Here is a 16,907-nt window from a genome sequence, read left to right as displayed (position 1 = left end):
CTTAAAAATTTTATTTTTGATACAATTTATTTGTTGGGGGGCAGTGCTAATGCCATGGGGTGGTACATGCATGTTGGGTGGGGGTTGGCGGACAATTTATGGGAGTCGGTTTTATCTTTCTACCATGTAGATCAAGCTCAGGCCATCAGGTGGAGGCGAGAGCCTGGACAGGCTGAGCTGGCTCGCTGGCTGTTTTCCAGCTTTTTGCTCTGTTCTCTGTACAGACTGTGGTGGTTTACTGTGTGCTTGTAATATTTCCCCTTTTCATCTTCTTCAGTAAAGTGTAGTTGTGATTAGTGATCTCTAAAGTCAACTCTAATTTTAGCCAAGACTGAATAACAAGAAAATCAAGGCCTTGGAATTTTTTATTTTTTACGTAGCCAAGGTTCAAATTTATTATCCAAGCAAAACTGGCTAATTAAAATCTTAAAATTAGGTTGCTGAATGTGGTGTCGCACACCTTTAATCCCAGCTCTCAGGAAGCAGAGGCAGGCGGATCTTTGTTAGTTCCAAAGCCAGCCTGGTCTACATAGTGAGTTCAGGCCAGCCAGGGCTACACCATCTCTAGAACATACGAATTTTAGCAATATAATATCTCAGTCCATCCCTCCCTTGCTCCACCCTCAGCTGTTTGAGACAGGGTTTCTTGTGTAGTCATAGCTGGCCTGGTACTCACAGAGGACCAGCTGCCTCTGCTTCCCGAGCGCTGGGATTAAAGGCGAGCGCAGCTGCAGTATGATCTCTTAATACATCTTTCTATATAAATCGGTTATACAGTGCGTTTTTATATGATTAAACAAATAGCTCCTGAGAGTTTTAAATATCAATCAATCAGTTGTCAGAAGACATTGTAACAATTATGATCTGAATTTCCAGATACTTGATATTAAATCATTTTTTCTATTACTTGGTATGACCTCTGCCTGTTAAGGAGAGAACCATATTTTTAAAGTCTGGGATGATTCTTGTAGTTTGTCCTGGCTAGCAATAGAACATGGGCCGTATTTAGAATTAAGATCGGTCATTGTAACAAAAGTTTCAGAAGACATGAAAGCGGTTCACGGGTCGTGAGCTGGACTTGATCTCTGGACATGTTAAGAAGCTATTTCTGTTAGCTTTTTTCCAGAGGGTGCTTTTGGGGAGTATATTGGGCTAGGTAGAAGGGTTTCCTTTTGTATTTGGATCACAAATTGATCTGACTGAAAATTCAAAGCTAAGAAAACAAAACAAATTACAAATAATCTTGTGCTGTTCCTTATCTTCACTTTGTAAGAGGTAAATGTTTTGAAAGGGTACCTAAAGGGTGCCTATATATCTTATGGACTAGAGTTAAGAGCAGGAGAGGCCATGCCTGGCTATGGCACCTATCTTACAGCCACCCCTCCCCCTCTTTTGAGACAAGGACTCTCTCTCTCTCTCTCTCTCTCTCTATATATATATATATATATATATATATATATATATATATATATATATATACACACACATACACACACACACAAAGTGCATATAAAGTGCATATATACATACATACACACACAAAGTGCATATATACATACATACACACACAAAGTGCATATATACATACATACACACACACACAAAGTGCATATATACATACATACATACATACATACATACATACATACATACCCCTGGCTGTCCTGAAACTCATTATGTAGACCAGGTTGTCCTCAAACTCACAGAGACCTGCTTCCCTAGTGCTGGGTTTAAAAGTGTGCACCACCACATCTGGCCCAGTTATTTCTCTCATAGGATTCTGGCAGTTTTGTCTCTAATCTCAGGATGTATCCTTTATTCCTTTTTTTTAAAGACGATTTTTGTTTAGTGTATGTGTGTTTTATCCATGTATGTGCACGTGTACCATGTGCAACCCTGGTGCCTAGGGAGGCCAGAAGAGGGTTGGACCCCTGGAACTGGAGTTACTGCCAGTTGTGACCATTTGTGTACTGGGAATTGAAACCTAGTACTTTTTTACAAGGCCAGCCAGTACTCTTAACCACTGAGCCATTTTACAAGCCTTTCACTATGCCTTCCTAATAATGCATGTGTTGTGTGTATGTGTGAATGTATGTATGAAATATTTGTATAAAAGTGAGACCTCCAGACATACCATGAAACAACTCCCACCCCCACACTCACCTCAGGATCACACAAACACAACTGCAAAATTAAATCAAGGCCTTGAGACTTTGTCCCCTCCCTCCCTTTCAGAGCCAGCAAGCAGATTGTACAAAGTCAATAATTTAAAACTTCCCAGCACAGGCCAATGGAGTCCCCAACTCCCCTTAAATTAGCCACTGTAGAAATTCCTCCCATCACAGACACATTGGCTGGGAACCTTCTCCAGGTTCAGGTGTTAGGATGGGGTCTATGATTGCACGGCCACCCTCATATTCCTGAACTCCAGGGGCCTGGAGAAGGTGGCTGCTTGGAAGAAGTTATGTTAACAAATAAATTGAGCAATAAATAACCCCTGATTTTAGTGGAATCACTTTGAGTTTCTCTCCAGTTAGTGTGATGTTGGCTGTTGGCTTGCTGTATATTGCCTTTATTATGTTTAAGTATGTTATTTGTTTCTCTGATTTCTCTAAGACCTTTATCATGAAAGGGTGATGGATTTTGTCAAAGGCTTTTCCAGCATCTAGTGAGATGATCATGTGGTTTTTTTTCTTTCATTTTGTTTATATGGTGGATTACATTGACAGATTGTCATATGTTGAACCATCCTTGCATCTCTGAGATGAAGCCTACTTGATCATGGTGGATGATTTTTCTAATGCATTCTTGGATTTGGCTTGCTAATATTTTATTGAGTATTTTTGTATCAATGTTCATGAGGGAAATTTGTCTGTAATTCTTTTTCTTTGTAATGTCTTTGTGTGGTTTGGGTATCACAGTAACTGTAGCATCAAAAAAAGATTTTGGCAATGTCACTTCTGTTTCTATTGTGTGGAGCAACTTGAGGAGTATTGGCTCTTACTGAAATTCTGATAGAATTCTGCTTGAAACCCAATGTATATATTGGAGGCTTTTGATGACTTATTTCTATTTCCTTAGGGGTTATAGGTTATCTGGTCTTGGTTTAATTTTGATGTATGCTACCTATCCAGAAAATTGTTTATTTCCCTTAAATTTTCCAATTTTGTGGAGTATAAGCTTTTGAAGTGTGATCTGATGAGTCTCTGGATTTCTTCAGTGTCTGTTGTTATTTTGTGAATTTGGATATTCTCTCTGCCTTTTGGTTAGTTTGGATAAAGGTTTATCTTGTTGATTTTCTCGAAGAACCAACTTTTTCTCTCATTGATTTTTTTGTATTGTTCTCTTTGTTTTTATTTTATTGATTTCAGCCCTCAATTTGATTAGTTCCTGGCGCCTACTCTTCCTGGGTGTGTTTGCTTCTTTTTGTTCTAGAACTTTCATGTGTGCTGTTAAGTCTCGCTAGTGTGAAATTTCTCCAGGTTCTTTATATAGACACTTAATGCTATGAACTTTCCTCTTAGCACTGCTTTCGAAGTGTTCCATAATTTCGAGTATGTTGTGCATTCATTTTCATTGAATTCTAGGAAGTTTTAATTTCTTTCTTTGTTTTTTCCTTGACCCAGGGGTGATTCGGTTGAGCATTGTCCAATTTCCATGAGGTTGTGGGCTTTCTGAAATTAGTATTGTTATTGAATTCTAACTTTAAGCCATGGTGATGGATCATAGCTGGTAAATCCAGTCATAGAGATGGTTTGTGAGGACTCTGACCTAAATGATGGATTGAGTCATTGATAGTGTCAAAATCTGAATGAACTTTTTGGGGTATTGAAAACTATAGAAGGTAGACCTCATTGGAGGAACCAAGTCACGGAGAACATGCCTTTCTGTTCCTTCCTGGCTGCCGTGAGGGGAGTGGCTTTGTTTCAGCAGGCCCATGTTGCCGTGATACCATCCCTCAGCACACAACCAAAACTGTGGAGCCAGTTGGCCATAGTTCATAAGCGCTGAAAGTTAAGTTTTCAGTTGTTCTTGTCAAGTGTTATGTCACAGTGATAAAAAAAAGGAGACTGCTCTGCGCTTTACTGTGTTCGTCCTGCACAGTTATGCTTCATGCGCGCTGCTGGGAAATACTGTTTTCAGGTGTGTGACTATTGTTTATGCCGCATTTGTTTAACTCTGTGAAGCTGTGATTCTTTGCCTGTCTAATGCACCTGATGGTCTAATAAAGAGCTGAACAGTCAATAGCAAGAGAGGGGCAAGAATAGGCAGGGCTGGCAGGCAGAGAGTGTAAATAGAAGAAACAAGGAAGAAGAGCAGCAGCAAGAACGAGGAGAGGAGGACATCAGGGGCCAACCACCCAGCCAGACACAGAGTACGAAGGAAATTAAGATGTACAGAAATAATAAAGATAAAAGCCCAGAGGCAAAAGGTAGTCAGGATAATTAGTTAAGAAAAGCTGGCAAGAAGCATGCCAGGCTAAGACTGGGCATTCATAACTAAGAATAAGCCTCTGTGAGTGATCTTTTTGGAATCTCAGTAGTGGGTCCCTCAAAAAGCCAAAAGAATAAAACACCACACAATAACACACCTTCAGGGAGGGCCCATAGAATTTTCCCAATTGAGACATTGAGTGAATTGGAGCAGAGATATCCTTGCCAACCTCTCTAGTGACTGTCCTCAGTAGGTTGGAGATGATGTTGCCACAGTAACGCAGGGAATCCTTGCAGAGACCGGAAGACATAACTATTAAAAACATGCTGAGTACAGTTACTATTGATAACTCCCAAGAAGAAGTGATAACATTTTGATTACAAGGGATTGTGGTGGGGGCCTGTGAATCCTCAGACCTCTGAAACAAATGAAGCCAGGAGCCTGTTTAATTGCTACTTAATATATGTGAGTGGAATAGTTATAGGAATGGTGGGCAGAAAAGGACCTGGTCACTATAATAGAGATGTAGAACATTATCTAACATCTGGTCGTAAACCAGTTCTTAAACCTGGAATCCCTTAATTAAGGTGTGGAAGGCAGGTGTCTTTGAGGAAGGATCCTGCCAATGGTTACACATGATGATTGTCCTCAGAGACATGACCTTTCACCAGGATGGATGTGAGCTGAGGAATGTGAAATTTCCAGACAGTCAGAGGATAGCAGTCTGCACACCATAGTCCCTGAAGCAGTGCAACACATCAGGATTCCGGCGACCCCATTGGAGGCTGAGGAAGTCAGATGTAGTCCTGGCTTACGTCTTTGATGAAAGGTCTAGAAAAAGCAACGATAGATGCTGAGATGTATGTGAGAATGGGCACACCGCACAGAGGAAACACAGCAAGAGGCTTGCGGATGTCAACTTAGGGCTATGAAATTATAGGACTGAAAGGACCAGTGTGACCCCCGTGCCTAAGACTCACCATATTTAACTCCATTCTAGGCATTAGGTGAAATCTAAAAACTTAAAAAATTTAAATCTGAGAGAGCTTTTTGTCTTTTTAACACATCTGCTTAGTCCATCCAGTAGTGTCTTGGTCCACTTTTTGTTGCTATGACAGAATATGACAGACTGAGAATTCGTATCTCTTAGTTCTGAAGGCTGCACAGTCCGATATCAAGGTGTTGACATCTGGTGAAACCTTCGGTTATATTGTCACTTGGCAGAGGGCAGAGGACAAGAACTTGCTGGTGTGGAATGGGTAGGCGAGGGAAGCTCATCATTAACGAATTTAAGTGGACCCGGCGTTCATGGGCTCATCATCCCTTAAAGGGCTCATCTTCTGACATGGTTACAATAGGGATTAAGTTGGCAACATATGAACTTTGGTGGACACTTCCAAACCATCCCAAATAGACAAATTAGCATTGGAGACTGGAAACACCTCTACAGGTAAAGTACTGGCTGAGCAAGTATCACTACCTTAGTTCAGGTCCCCAGCACCATCTGAAAGCCAGACATGGCGATATCACCTGTGGCTCCAGCACCGGGGAGGCAGAGACAAGAGGATCACAGGGTCTTGCTGGTCAGTCAGTCTAGTTGAAGCAGCAAGCTTGGGGTTCACTGAGAGACCCTGTCTCAGCAAAATAAAAAGGCAGTTGAGGAAGAAATTGTCAATCTCTGTCCTCCACATATATACACGTAAGTGAGCAAACATCGGGAAGCTCCCTGGTTTTTTTTTTCACACATGTAGACCACACACAAACATGAACAGTCAATTATTTTGTAGTACTTCATTTAGAACCTTTTCTAGAGCCAATAAACATCAACTAGGTAGCCTGAGCATGGCTGCCCACCGGAAGCCCAGAGTGTAGCTTTTTCAGTGCCTGTTAAGGATAGTCTGAAGCCCTCTGCTTTCCCGAGGCTGTGATAGCACCGTCACTGTTGTACCTTGTCTGCTCGGTGACAGACACACTGTAATTCTAGACTGACCTTTGTTTCCTTGCTGTCTAGAAGAACATCATGATTCCATTTTATAAATACGGCCTGAGGAACAGGAAGTATCTACCATCCTACATACTTTAGGAAAAGCATTAAGGCAGATGTGATCTCATACATATAGTCATGGCTATTTAGGAACTTAAGACAGGAGATCCATGAACCTAGGATCCATAAACTGGGCAAAATTATTTTAATTCATTCCTTAAAACAAAAACAGATTACCCTATGCCAGAAGATAAAACATAAGTCCCTGTGGTCCTAGCACATAAATTTGTCCATCTCAGAGAATGATGTGATGAGCTCAGCTGTCCTATCTGGAGTTTGAAGAGTTTGAAGATGGTGTACTGCATTCACTGCTCTTTGATCCTTTCCCGCATAACACGTGACTGCCAGTTTTCTTTTTTCTATATATTTTTAAATTTTTAATGCAATCTTTTCTCATTTACATAGCTATCCTCATTCCCACTCCCTCACCTCCTCCCGCCCCACCCTTCCTCCCACTCACCCCCATCCACTCCTCAGAAAGGGTAAGGCTTCCCGTGGGGAGTCAACAAGTCCGGCACATCACTTCCAGGCAAGACCAAGGCCCTCCCCACAAAACTAGGTTGAGCAAGGCATCCCTCATAGGGAGTGGGCTCCAAGACTGCAGTTCAAGCACTAGGGATAAATCCTGGTCCCACCGCCAGTGCCCACAGACCGCCCCAGCCTCACAGCTGTCCCCACACTCAGAGGGCCTCGTTTGGTCCTGTGCAGGTTCCCCTGCTGTCAGTCCAGAGTCAGTGAGCTCCCACTAGCTTAGGTCAGCTGTCTCTGGGTAGCGCCATCATAGTCTTGACCCCTTTTCTCATATCATTCTTCCCTCTCTTGGACTGGCCTCCGGAAGCCTGGCCCCATGCTTCACTGTGGATCTCTGTATCTGCTTCCATCAGTTGCCAGATGAAGGGTCTATGATGATAGTTAAGGTAGCATGACTGCCGGTTTTCATGGGACCTGGAACAACGTAACACCTGGCTATGCCATACAATGTCTTGATACTGATACTTTAGGCTTTAGGACTCAGCACCTGATGGTAAACACACATATCATATGGAGTTTCTGGAACACCCCAAATGAGAATTGCAGCACTAAGGATACCATATAGGATTCTGAGAGATGAACTTACCAGATCTGTGATGTCTATACCACTGAGAGCCAATTCTTGGCTTACTACCAGGCATTTGGTGACTGCTTAACAGCAGACTGTGGGATGCTAAGTGACTGTGTGACATGGACTGTTCTTTAGGAACTAAGTGTGATCTAGTTCACTAAAGCCTAAGTGCAGGCATCAGAATTCCACTGCTGAATGGAACAGTGCATCCTGGGAAAGCTTGGCACAATCTGGAAGCACAGGTTGATGTCTAACAAACTTCCATACCCCTTTTCCTCTCCTTACACATTCTGGCTCAGGGTCGTTTAGCAGAGGACAAGCGCGTGCAAGCCTGGTTTATGATCAGTCAGCACTCTGTTGGCACCAGTGTGAAGCAGCTTGCTGCTGACTTATGGCCCCGATTCCACAAAGAGGAATGACAACGAAGAGAAATTCTCCCAGTGGGTACAGTGTTGAGCAGTACATTTCATTGACCTTTTTGTTAGGAAGAAGAACTAGCCTGAGGAATGAATCAATATTGATTTATGCACAATAGATAATAGATTAGCCAGTGACTTGGAAAGAAGATGATTAAAATTAAGGAAATCATTAGATAAGGTATTGTGGATGGGCTATTAGAATTATACAAAATGTGAAAATATTTGTAACCGTATTACTCCCACCTGAGGGCATCCACCTGATAAGTGATTCCTCAAGATGATCTGCCCTGTAGATGTCAGCCAGCTAGTCTCTTTTCCCAGTCACTATAGTGCTTGCTTAGTTGTCCCATATGGCAATAAGAACTTAAGGTAAATAGTCTACTTAACAGTATGGATTTCTGTCTGCCAAGTATAATCCAGTACTGTCATCATGGAGTGTTTGACTTGCTTACAGCAGAGGCCATTACAGAGACTCGAGTCCAGATCAGCCAGTCATCTGATGGTAATTTAATTGTACTAGATCTTTTCTACGATGATGGGAAAGGCAATTTGCCTCCACAGAAGTAGATATATATTGCACATGTTTGTCTTTCCTGTCCATAAAGCTCCTTCTAGTGCCATAACCCACGGGCTCATAGAACACTTCGTTTTACCTCCATGCTTCACTGCCACAAACAGCAATGTCTTTGGACAAGAAACTGAGTTTGCTAAGAATGCAGTGTGTCAGGATGGTCTGCCTGGGGAGTTAGGTGCTTTGGCCTCACACCCATGAGTCAGAAATGGCTAATTAATATAGTGGGGGTGGGTGTTTGCTGACTGAGATGTGGGCTCCATGAAGATATGGCATACAAATTAACCCAGTATTCATATTCTGCAATATATAGTCCATGGTCAGAATTCATGGACCTGTGAACCAAGGGTTAGATGTATCATTGCTCTTACATTATTCCTAATAATTCTTGGATAATTTTTGTCCTTATAGTTTATTATCTACAATTTTGTCTCTACACAGTGTGCTTGGTGGGTTTGAAGGCCCAACTAGACAAGGGATAGATATTTTTCCTCATCTAAGTGCATCACACTGCTATTAACTGAGGAGTTGAAGCTACTACACATCTGCTTTTTTGTCCTCAGGCCCAGGAACAAACAGACCAGAGAAGAACACTGCGTTGGTCGGTGTTACTGGTCCCGGTTACTACGAGGACGCTGGTTGTTGTTGCACAAAGGGAGAGGACCATGTCTGGAGCCCATCAGTACTCACGTGAGCTAGGACACTAATGTTCAGGAGAACAGGTAGCCTGGATCGTATGAGGGAAGCCCTAAGGATGAAAGAAAGGACAAATCATGGTCTTTTGAAGCACCATGTTCAATGATCATGTTATTCCTTCCATGAGAGGGAAATATTTTTCTTATTTAAACCACTAGAATTTGTTTTACAGCAGCCCAATTTATTTCCTAAAAAGTATTAACTATGATATGTTGAGCTGATGAATTAGCCAAGGTCTATCTGTCTTCCAACAAATTTTCTTGTGAGAGAAATAGCCTATTTTATTTAAGTCTTTTTGAGATACATGCAAAAACATGTTAATCAATACAAATACCTCTTCAAAATTGTTTGTTATAGACTCTATAACATAGTCGGTATATCATAGACTCCATAATGTAGAGGGAACTGCAAGTTTGGGCATCAGTATTGGAAAAACTCCTGATTTAGGGAGGACTTTACTTATGATGAGGTAAAATAAATGTGAGAAAGGACCAATAGAAGAAAAATAAATTGAGGATAAAGAGTAGAAAAGAGTTTATAGAATAAGATGTTAGAGGTGCAAGAGCTTTATCTCAAAGTTTATTAATGTTGTAGCGTGTATAGTATTCCATTATGAATAGTATTCCACTGTATGGTTACACCACATTTGTTTACCCATTAGTTATTTGACATTTGATTTGAGTCTTATATAGCGAGTTTTTTTTTCATAATTTCTTTGGGCTACCAACCCCCAAATAATGGCACAGAGACTTATTATTAATTATGAAAGCTTGACCTTTAGCTTAGACTTGTTCCCAAATAGCTCTTATAGCTTTAAATTAACCTGTTTCTATTAATCTCATTTTGCCACGTGGCTTTTTGCCTCTTCTCCATTCTGTTTCTGACTCCCTTTGTGTCTTGCTGATCTCCTGCCACATCAGATTCTAACACCTAGTTCCTCTCTCTACTCAAAAGTCCTGCTCACTCTCACCTGCCTAGCTCTTGACCATTGCTCTTTATTAAATCAATCAGGTGCCTTAGTCAGGTGAGGTAAAACATAGGCACCTCTTCACATGGTATAAACAAATATCCCACAACAGTCTTAGTTAGGGCTTTATTGCTGTGAAGAGATACCATGACCACAGCAACTCTCATAAAGGAAAACATTTAACTGGGGCTGAGTTACAGTCCAGAGGTTTAGTCCGTTATCTTCATAGTAGAACGCATGGCAGCATGCAGGCAGACATGGTGCTGGAGAGGTAGCCAAGAATTCTATGTGTGGATTGGCAGGCATCAGGAGAGAGAGTGACTCTGGGCCTGGCTTGAACATCTGAAACCCCAAAGCCCACCCTTAGTGATACACTTTCACCAACAAGGCCACACCTACTCCAACATGGCCACACCTCCTAATAGTACCACTTTCTATGAGCCTGAAGCTATTTTCTTTCAAACCACAAGTTGCTTCTACTTTTTCCATACTATTAACACTAACATTGCTATACAAGTTTCTGTGTGGACTTCCATTATAATTTCTTTAGGATAGGGCTGGAGAGATGGTTCAGAGGTTAAGATCACTGTCTGCTCTTCCAGAGGTCCTGAGTTCAATTCCCAGCAACCACATGGTGGCTCACAGCCATCTATAATGAGATCTGGAAGGAATGTTGTATGCATAATAAATAAATCTTTAAAAAAATTTCTTTAGGATACACACCTAGAAGGAGAATTGCTGAGTTATGTAGTAATCCTGTGTTTAGTTCAAAGAAGTACCAGACTCTGACTGCAAGCATCAAGCAAGCTCTCAAAACCTGCCCTCAGTGACACACTTCCTCCAGCAAGGCCACATCTGGTAAATCTACCGAAAGAGTGCTACCAACTAAAAATCAAGTATTTGAATGCCCCAGACTATTGGGAGATATATCATTCAAACCACCCTAGTGTTGTTCAATATATAAAAGTATGTGTGTGTTTGAAAGAGAGAGCTGCTAACTGTATAATGTAAAATAAATTATAGAATTATTTTTAAATTTCCATTTAAAATATTTAATATAAATAATTCAGACAAAAATACCAGGATTGCTGAAATCATTGTAAAAAGTCTTCGGGCTACAGGTGAAGACATACTATATCCATAGTCATTTACTGAAGCTTTTTTGTAATGTCCAATCTCAGTATTTACCCATAAATTACTTCACTAAAAGGGGAAATGGGTTTTACTAAAGTGGGTTGCTTCAAATAATACCCTAAGTAGAGAGCATGGATCTGGCCATTAAGAGGCTGGCGGTGTGTGGATCAGCAGAGTGTGGGCAGCAAAACTGAGGAGGCGAATGGGCTGGAAATACCTTGTGGTCAAAGAGTGTGAAGGGACGGGTCTGTAGCATGCTGACCACACCAAACTTTGCACAGAGAGGCAGAAACATCAAAAACAAATTTAAAAAAGAGTAAGGCTACAGAGAGACCCTGTCTCGAAAAACCAAAAAAAAAAAAAGAGTAAGGATATTTTTTAGTATTTGTTGCATTTCGCTTTTCCTTGTAATTTGCCTCCAACCTTTCTGAGTGCCACAGCATCCTGTACCACTCTGCCGGTGGGGCAGATTTCTCTCCACATTTGCTGTCAGACTATATATAACTTCAGACTGGCTTCACAACTTTGGGGAGATGCTTCATTAGACATTGAACAGTTACAGATCACAGTGAATCTCTAGCTTCGATCGAAAGTAGCCTAATTTTAAGACTCAGACTTGCTAGTATACATACACAAGAATACAGCCTGTCTTCTTTTTAAAATGTGACCTTACTTTTAAAACAAAACTTTAAAGATGCTGGAGGATAATGCGAAGTGCTTTTATTTGTCCAAATGTTGCTGGTGTGCATTGGAGCAGACAGAATAATGGTGGTTTCTGTATTTCTGTCACTAGATAATGCTTTTAAAATCACATGTGCCAGGGGGTGCTGTTTATTTGTGTGTGTGTTTGTTGAAAATATTGCAGTATATAGTCTGTCACTGTCTTCACAGACTGGGGTTGGGCCAAGGTACAGAGGGTGTGACGCTGGTATTTGTGTGAACTCCAGCTGGTGATGCTGAGCTTGGTTCATCTGCTTTCTCCTCCCTTTTCCTCCCCAGTCCTTCCCACCAGCGCCACAGCAACATCCTCCGAGTCTGAGAGAACTGCGCCCAGAGCGGGCACAGAGCCTTTTACTGCCGGCAACCTGCGGCCCTGGAGAAGACCACAAGAGGAGTAACAGCGCCTCTCCACCGCCAGCCTACGGACCGCCATGGCCAAGAGTCGCAGGGACAGAAACAGTTGGGGTGAGTAGCAATCAGTAACTTGTGCAGCCTTCACAGGGTCTAGCCCTCTGTTTTCTGCTGCTGGGTGCCTGCTCCGATGAATCGCGCTGTCACCGGTGCTGAGCCTGGTGCAGGCCAGGCCTGCGGCTCCTTCCCCATCCCGCGCCGCCTCCTCCCAGCATTTGGACAGCACCCACCCGCTCCTCTGGGGACTCTGGGCTCCGCCCTAAGAGCCAGGTTACCAGATTGGCGCAGAAGGTGGTCTAGGGCTGTGGTTGTGGGCGAAGAGGGGCAAAGGGTCGATCTGGAGCAGGCGAAGCCCCAACCCGCTTTCTGGGGCAAGGGCTTATTCCGATGCTGGCAGGCTCTGGGCGGGTGGTGAAACAATGAGGCGGAGCGCGCGAGCTAAGATACTGCGCTGCAGAGCGTCTCGGAAGCCTGGGAGATGGGGTACCCTCCTGAGAGTCCCTAGCACTGCACACTTACTTCATTTTGGGGTTAGTGGAGGAATGGAGAAGAAGGAGAGCCGAATTGGGGTTTCTAGTCTGCCGCCCAACCCAGACCTTCTTCAGACTAGCCTCAAGACTGGCTTTGTTCTTCGATTTTTACCTTGTGGAGATACTGGGTTCATGATTCAGCACCGGGCCCAAGGAAGGGCTAGGCCCAGTGGGTTCACGCGCGAGTGGGTGGGCGGTGCTCACGCAGGCAGAGCGGAGAGGAGCGCAGTGATGCGGGGAAAACCGCGCCCCGCCCGCTGTGCTGTTCCGGACCAGATCTGGAGGAGTGTGGGTGCCTGGGCGGCCTTGTCGGGTTGGGCTCTCGATTTCTTGCAGGCATAGTAGTTAGCACATCAGCATCTTAACTAAAACCCTATAAACACATTTTATAATCCGAACCAGCGCGGATCTCAAACCACAGGCAGGTGGCATATAGAAAAACATTGTGTTCTACTGGCTTTGCATTGTTATTGTTTTGAAAGTTCACGCCCACTAGGAGTTCATTGCCTCTTGGTTCTCTGTCTCCTGTTCTATTTCTGTCTTACTAAGAGGATAGATGTACCTTTTATATGGCTATTTTTGTTTCCTTTTGTCAAAAGATCATAATGCATCCTTGCCTTTTGTTGATGTAGTGGTCACAAGATCAGTTATTCCTGTGGGCAAGGCTTACATCTGAGAGAGTACCCTAGATTCCCGGTTGCTGTGGAGAGGTGGAGCAGGCAGGCAGTATTTGACTAAATTTAAGAGAAGCAATTTCATTTTCCCAGATCACCAAGCCCAAATTTCAATATTGCAGGCACAGTCTTTGCTTCTTTGAAAACTTGGATAAAGGTCTCTGGTGTCCCTTTCCATTCCTGTTCTTGCTCTGGAATAGGAATTTGGACACTTGACCGTTCATGGTGAAGGTGCATATGTTCAACTCAGATTTTAGTCTTGATCTTTGGATTGGATTATTGACCCCACCATGCTAGGAGCCAAGCATGTGGAAATGTATTCTAAGAATTCTTTCTTATGCTTTGCTCATTATTCTTCAGTGTTTGGTTACAGGTTTCTTAGATAGCCCCTTCCCCAATGCCACTGTTAAGTGGGATTTCCATAGGAACAAATTGGAAAATCAATAGAAATGAAGGTTCCTTCATCATCCAGCCAGGAGTTTTGAGTCAACAGGTCTGAAGTAGGGCCTAGAAATGTGTCTTTTGACTAGTAGGTGGCAGAGGAGCAGGTCATCTGTGATGTTATTTTGAGAAGCAGTCTCTTAGCTCATTTATGTTTGATAGAATCAGCTTCCAAACAGTTTACTCCAAAGTCATCAGGGCAATATAAATGTGATAAATTGGGAGGGAAATGCCAGAGTCATTATATGTCCACTGGAAACTCCCTATTAAAAATAACACTGGAATTGTGGGGTGTGACCTCAATATCCTATGGGAAATGCTTCACTACTTAGGTTTTCATTTGTTTTTTTGTTTTGTTTTGTTTTGTTTTTCGAGACAGGGTTTCTCTGTGGTTTTGGAGCCTGTCCTGGAACTAGCTCTTGTAGACCAGGCTGGTCTTGAACTCACAGAGATCCGCCTGCCTCTGCCTCCCAAGTGCTGGGATTAAAGGCGTGCGCCACCACTGCCCGGCTAGGTTTTCATTTGTTATGGTGTGTATAAAATATATTATTTGGAATTGTAGTAATAAGAGGCAGACATTTTAACAAAGATACTGGCCATTCCGGCCTTACTTCCATTTCATTCCAGTGCCTGGTATAATACTGTCTGCCTAGCGCACAGTAGGTATTTAATGATAGCAGTGGAGGCTTACATCATTGAGATAACCCCATGGGAGGTAGACACTGTAATGTTCACTTTTCATGCTAAATGACAGGGCTAGAAAATGATAGATCGGCATTTCCATCTGGGAACTCGATTTGAGATTCTTTTTCCTTCCCTTCTGTTCTAGACCTCCTCTGATGGGTGATGGGTGATTCTGTCCACAGTTACGCAGGACTACATTGCCAGTGCAAATTCAGCTGAATTCTCCTGATTGGTCTTTAGCCTCTTAAATAATTGTGTTTACTATCTATTTTGTAGATGGGAAAAAAAGTGGAAGTCACTGGTAAGATAAATTACGTAGTTCAAGTGATATATTTTGTAAGTTAGAGAACCATGGTGAGAAGCTTGGGTTTTCTTCTGATTTACCTTTGGTAGCACAATACCGTGGAGTGTTTTTACAAATGAATGAGTCGGGATGTGAGGTAGGGAAAACGGGTTCTCAGAAGAAGTCACAGGTTACTCTTATGAGAAACCAGTCTGCTGTTGCATAAAGAACAGCGCAGCGGCCCTTCCTGCCTGCTATCACCAGACGTTATAAAGGAGACAAAACAGTTAACCCAGACTTGGGAAATGCAGTGATTCCCAAGTAAAGAACAAGAAAGGCATTTGCAAATCTGCACATAAAAGCTCGGGACCTGAGGAGCTCTGAGATGAGGATCGTTTTCACTGAGGGGACCCTGCCATGTAGGTCTTGTGAAAACCAGGGAGGCTAGAGAGTAGAAACACTTGTGCTGTGCACCAGAGTCGGAAGTGGTGTTGAGGATATTTGGAGACAGCACTGCAAAGCCCGTGTGGACAGCTGAGAATCCACCACCTGACCCGAGTCTGCATGCAGGGAGTTTGAGTCTACGTAAGCACTGAAGAGGCAACTTCTCAAGGGTGGGCATTGTTATTATTGTTTTCATCACTGGGAAATCTGAGATTAGAGACCCTGAGGAACTTGCCAGAGGCACCATGGTTTCTGTGTTCTAGAACTAGGATTTAAGTCAGGATTGGTTGTTCCTACTGTCCATTGACTGAGGACTAGAAGCTAGAACAGATGCCAAACGTTGTCACAACAAGCCTATCTAGGACTAAGCTGGTGAGAGAAATCAATGCCTATAAACCCAGTAACCTCGGACTAGAGAAGCAGATGAAGTGTGCTGGTGTGGGAGGAAAGGGGACAGATGGGTATCGGAAACAGGAGCCCAGAAAGCAGCCTTTCAGCAGGCTGGAGGACAGCTACCAGAAACAGAGCAACAGTGGAAACCTTTCTGTTTGTTTATTTCTGTTAATTTAACTTCCTCAAAAACTTGAGATACAATGTAAGAATTTACTGTTCTACAGTTTGACAAAAACTGACAGTATAATAGTGTACAAAAATGTTTGAAATAAAGTTTTAACTTCGGTTGCCTGGAAACAAACACCAACTTAGCTTCACAGTAAATACAAGAAATTTCCATTTGTAGAAAAGACATTTGTGAGAATTTTAGGCTATGAAGTTCTAGGTTTCTGGTTTTGTTTTTGAGGGGAAATTAACAGTATGGATATGATACAGTTATGAGCAGAACTGTGAAGAATGGGCTAACATTGAAAAAGGAAGATGTGGAAGTTATAATTTAACAAGTTTGCTAAGTGTGTCCTTGAAGCTTGGGAATGAGAGAAACGGATTTAAGAAATAGAGTGAATGTGAATCCCTTATACAACCAGTAATGCGCATGGTGTGAAGTGGGGGGAGGTGTGAAGTCCTCAGACCTTGGGTCCCTTATACAACCAGTAATGTACATGGTGTAAAGTGGGGGGAACTGTGAAGTCCTCAGACCTGGGGTCCTTATACAACCAGTAATGTGCATGGTGTGAAGTGGGGGGGGTGTGAAGTCCTCAAACCTGAGATCTACTAGGACAACCAATAGTGAGCATTGTATGGGGGTTGTGATTAAAGTTAGAATTTGAAGTGGACCAAAGAAAATAAATCAAAGTAAAGAAGTACTGTATAATCAGAAAGCGCTATTTCTAGGTCTTAGATCAAAGTCCAGGCCCAGATCCAACTCTAGGTTTTAATATGGAAGAAATTTTCAAAGGT

General features: G+C 42.6%; 1 protein-coding gene across 1 annotated transcript in view; it reads left to right on the top strand.

Annotated features, from left to right (window-relative positions):
* Atl1 (atlastin GTPase 1) overlaps positions 1-16,907 on the top strand; it is a 76,671-nt gene that overhangs the window by 2,764 nt on the left and 57,000 nt on the right. Inside the window, exon 2 of the mRNA XM_057782217.1 lies at positions 12,367-12,552. Within this exon, the coding sequence (XP_057638200.1) occupies positions 12,519-12,552 (34 nt within the window). The 5' untranslated portion in view covers positions 12,367-12,518. The remainder of the gene's footprint in view (positions 1-12,366; positions 12,553-16,907) is intronic.

Source organism: Chionomys nivalis, chromosome 10, assembly GCF_950005125.1.
Source record: "Chionomys nivalis chromosome 10, mChiNiv1.1, whole genome shotgun sequence".
Taxonomy (NCBI): domain Eukaryota; kingdom Metazoa; phylum Chordata; class Mammalia; order Rodentia; family Cricetidae; genus Chionomys; species Chionomys nivalis.
The sequence above is the reverse complement of the archived record's forward strand: the minus strand, read 5'-3'. Positions and strand labels throughout refer to the sequence as shown.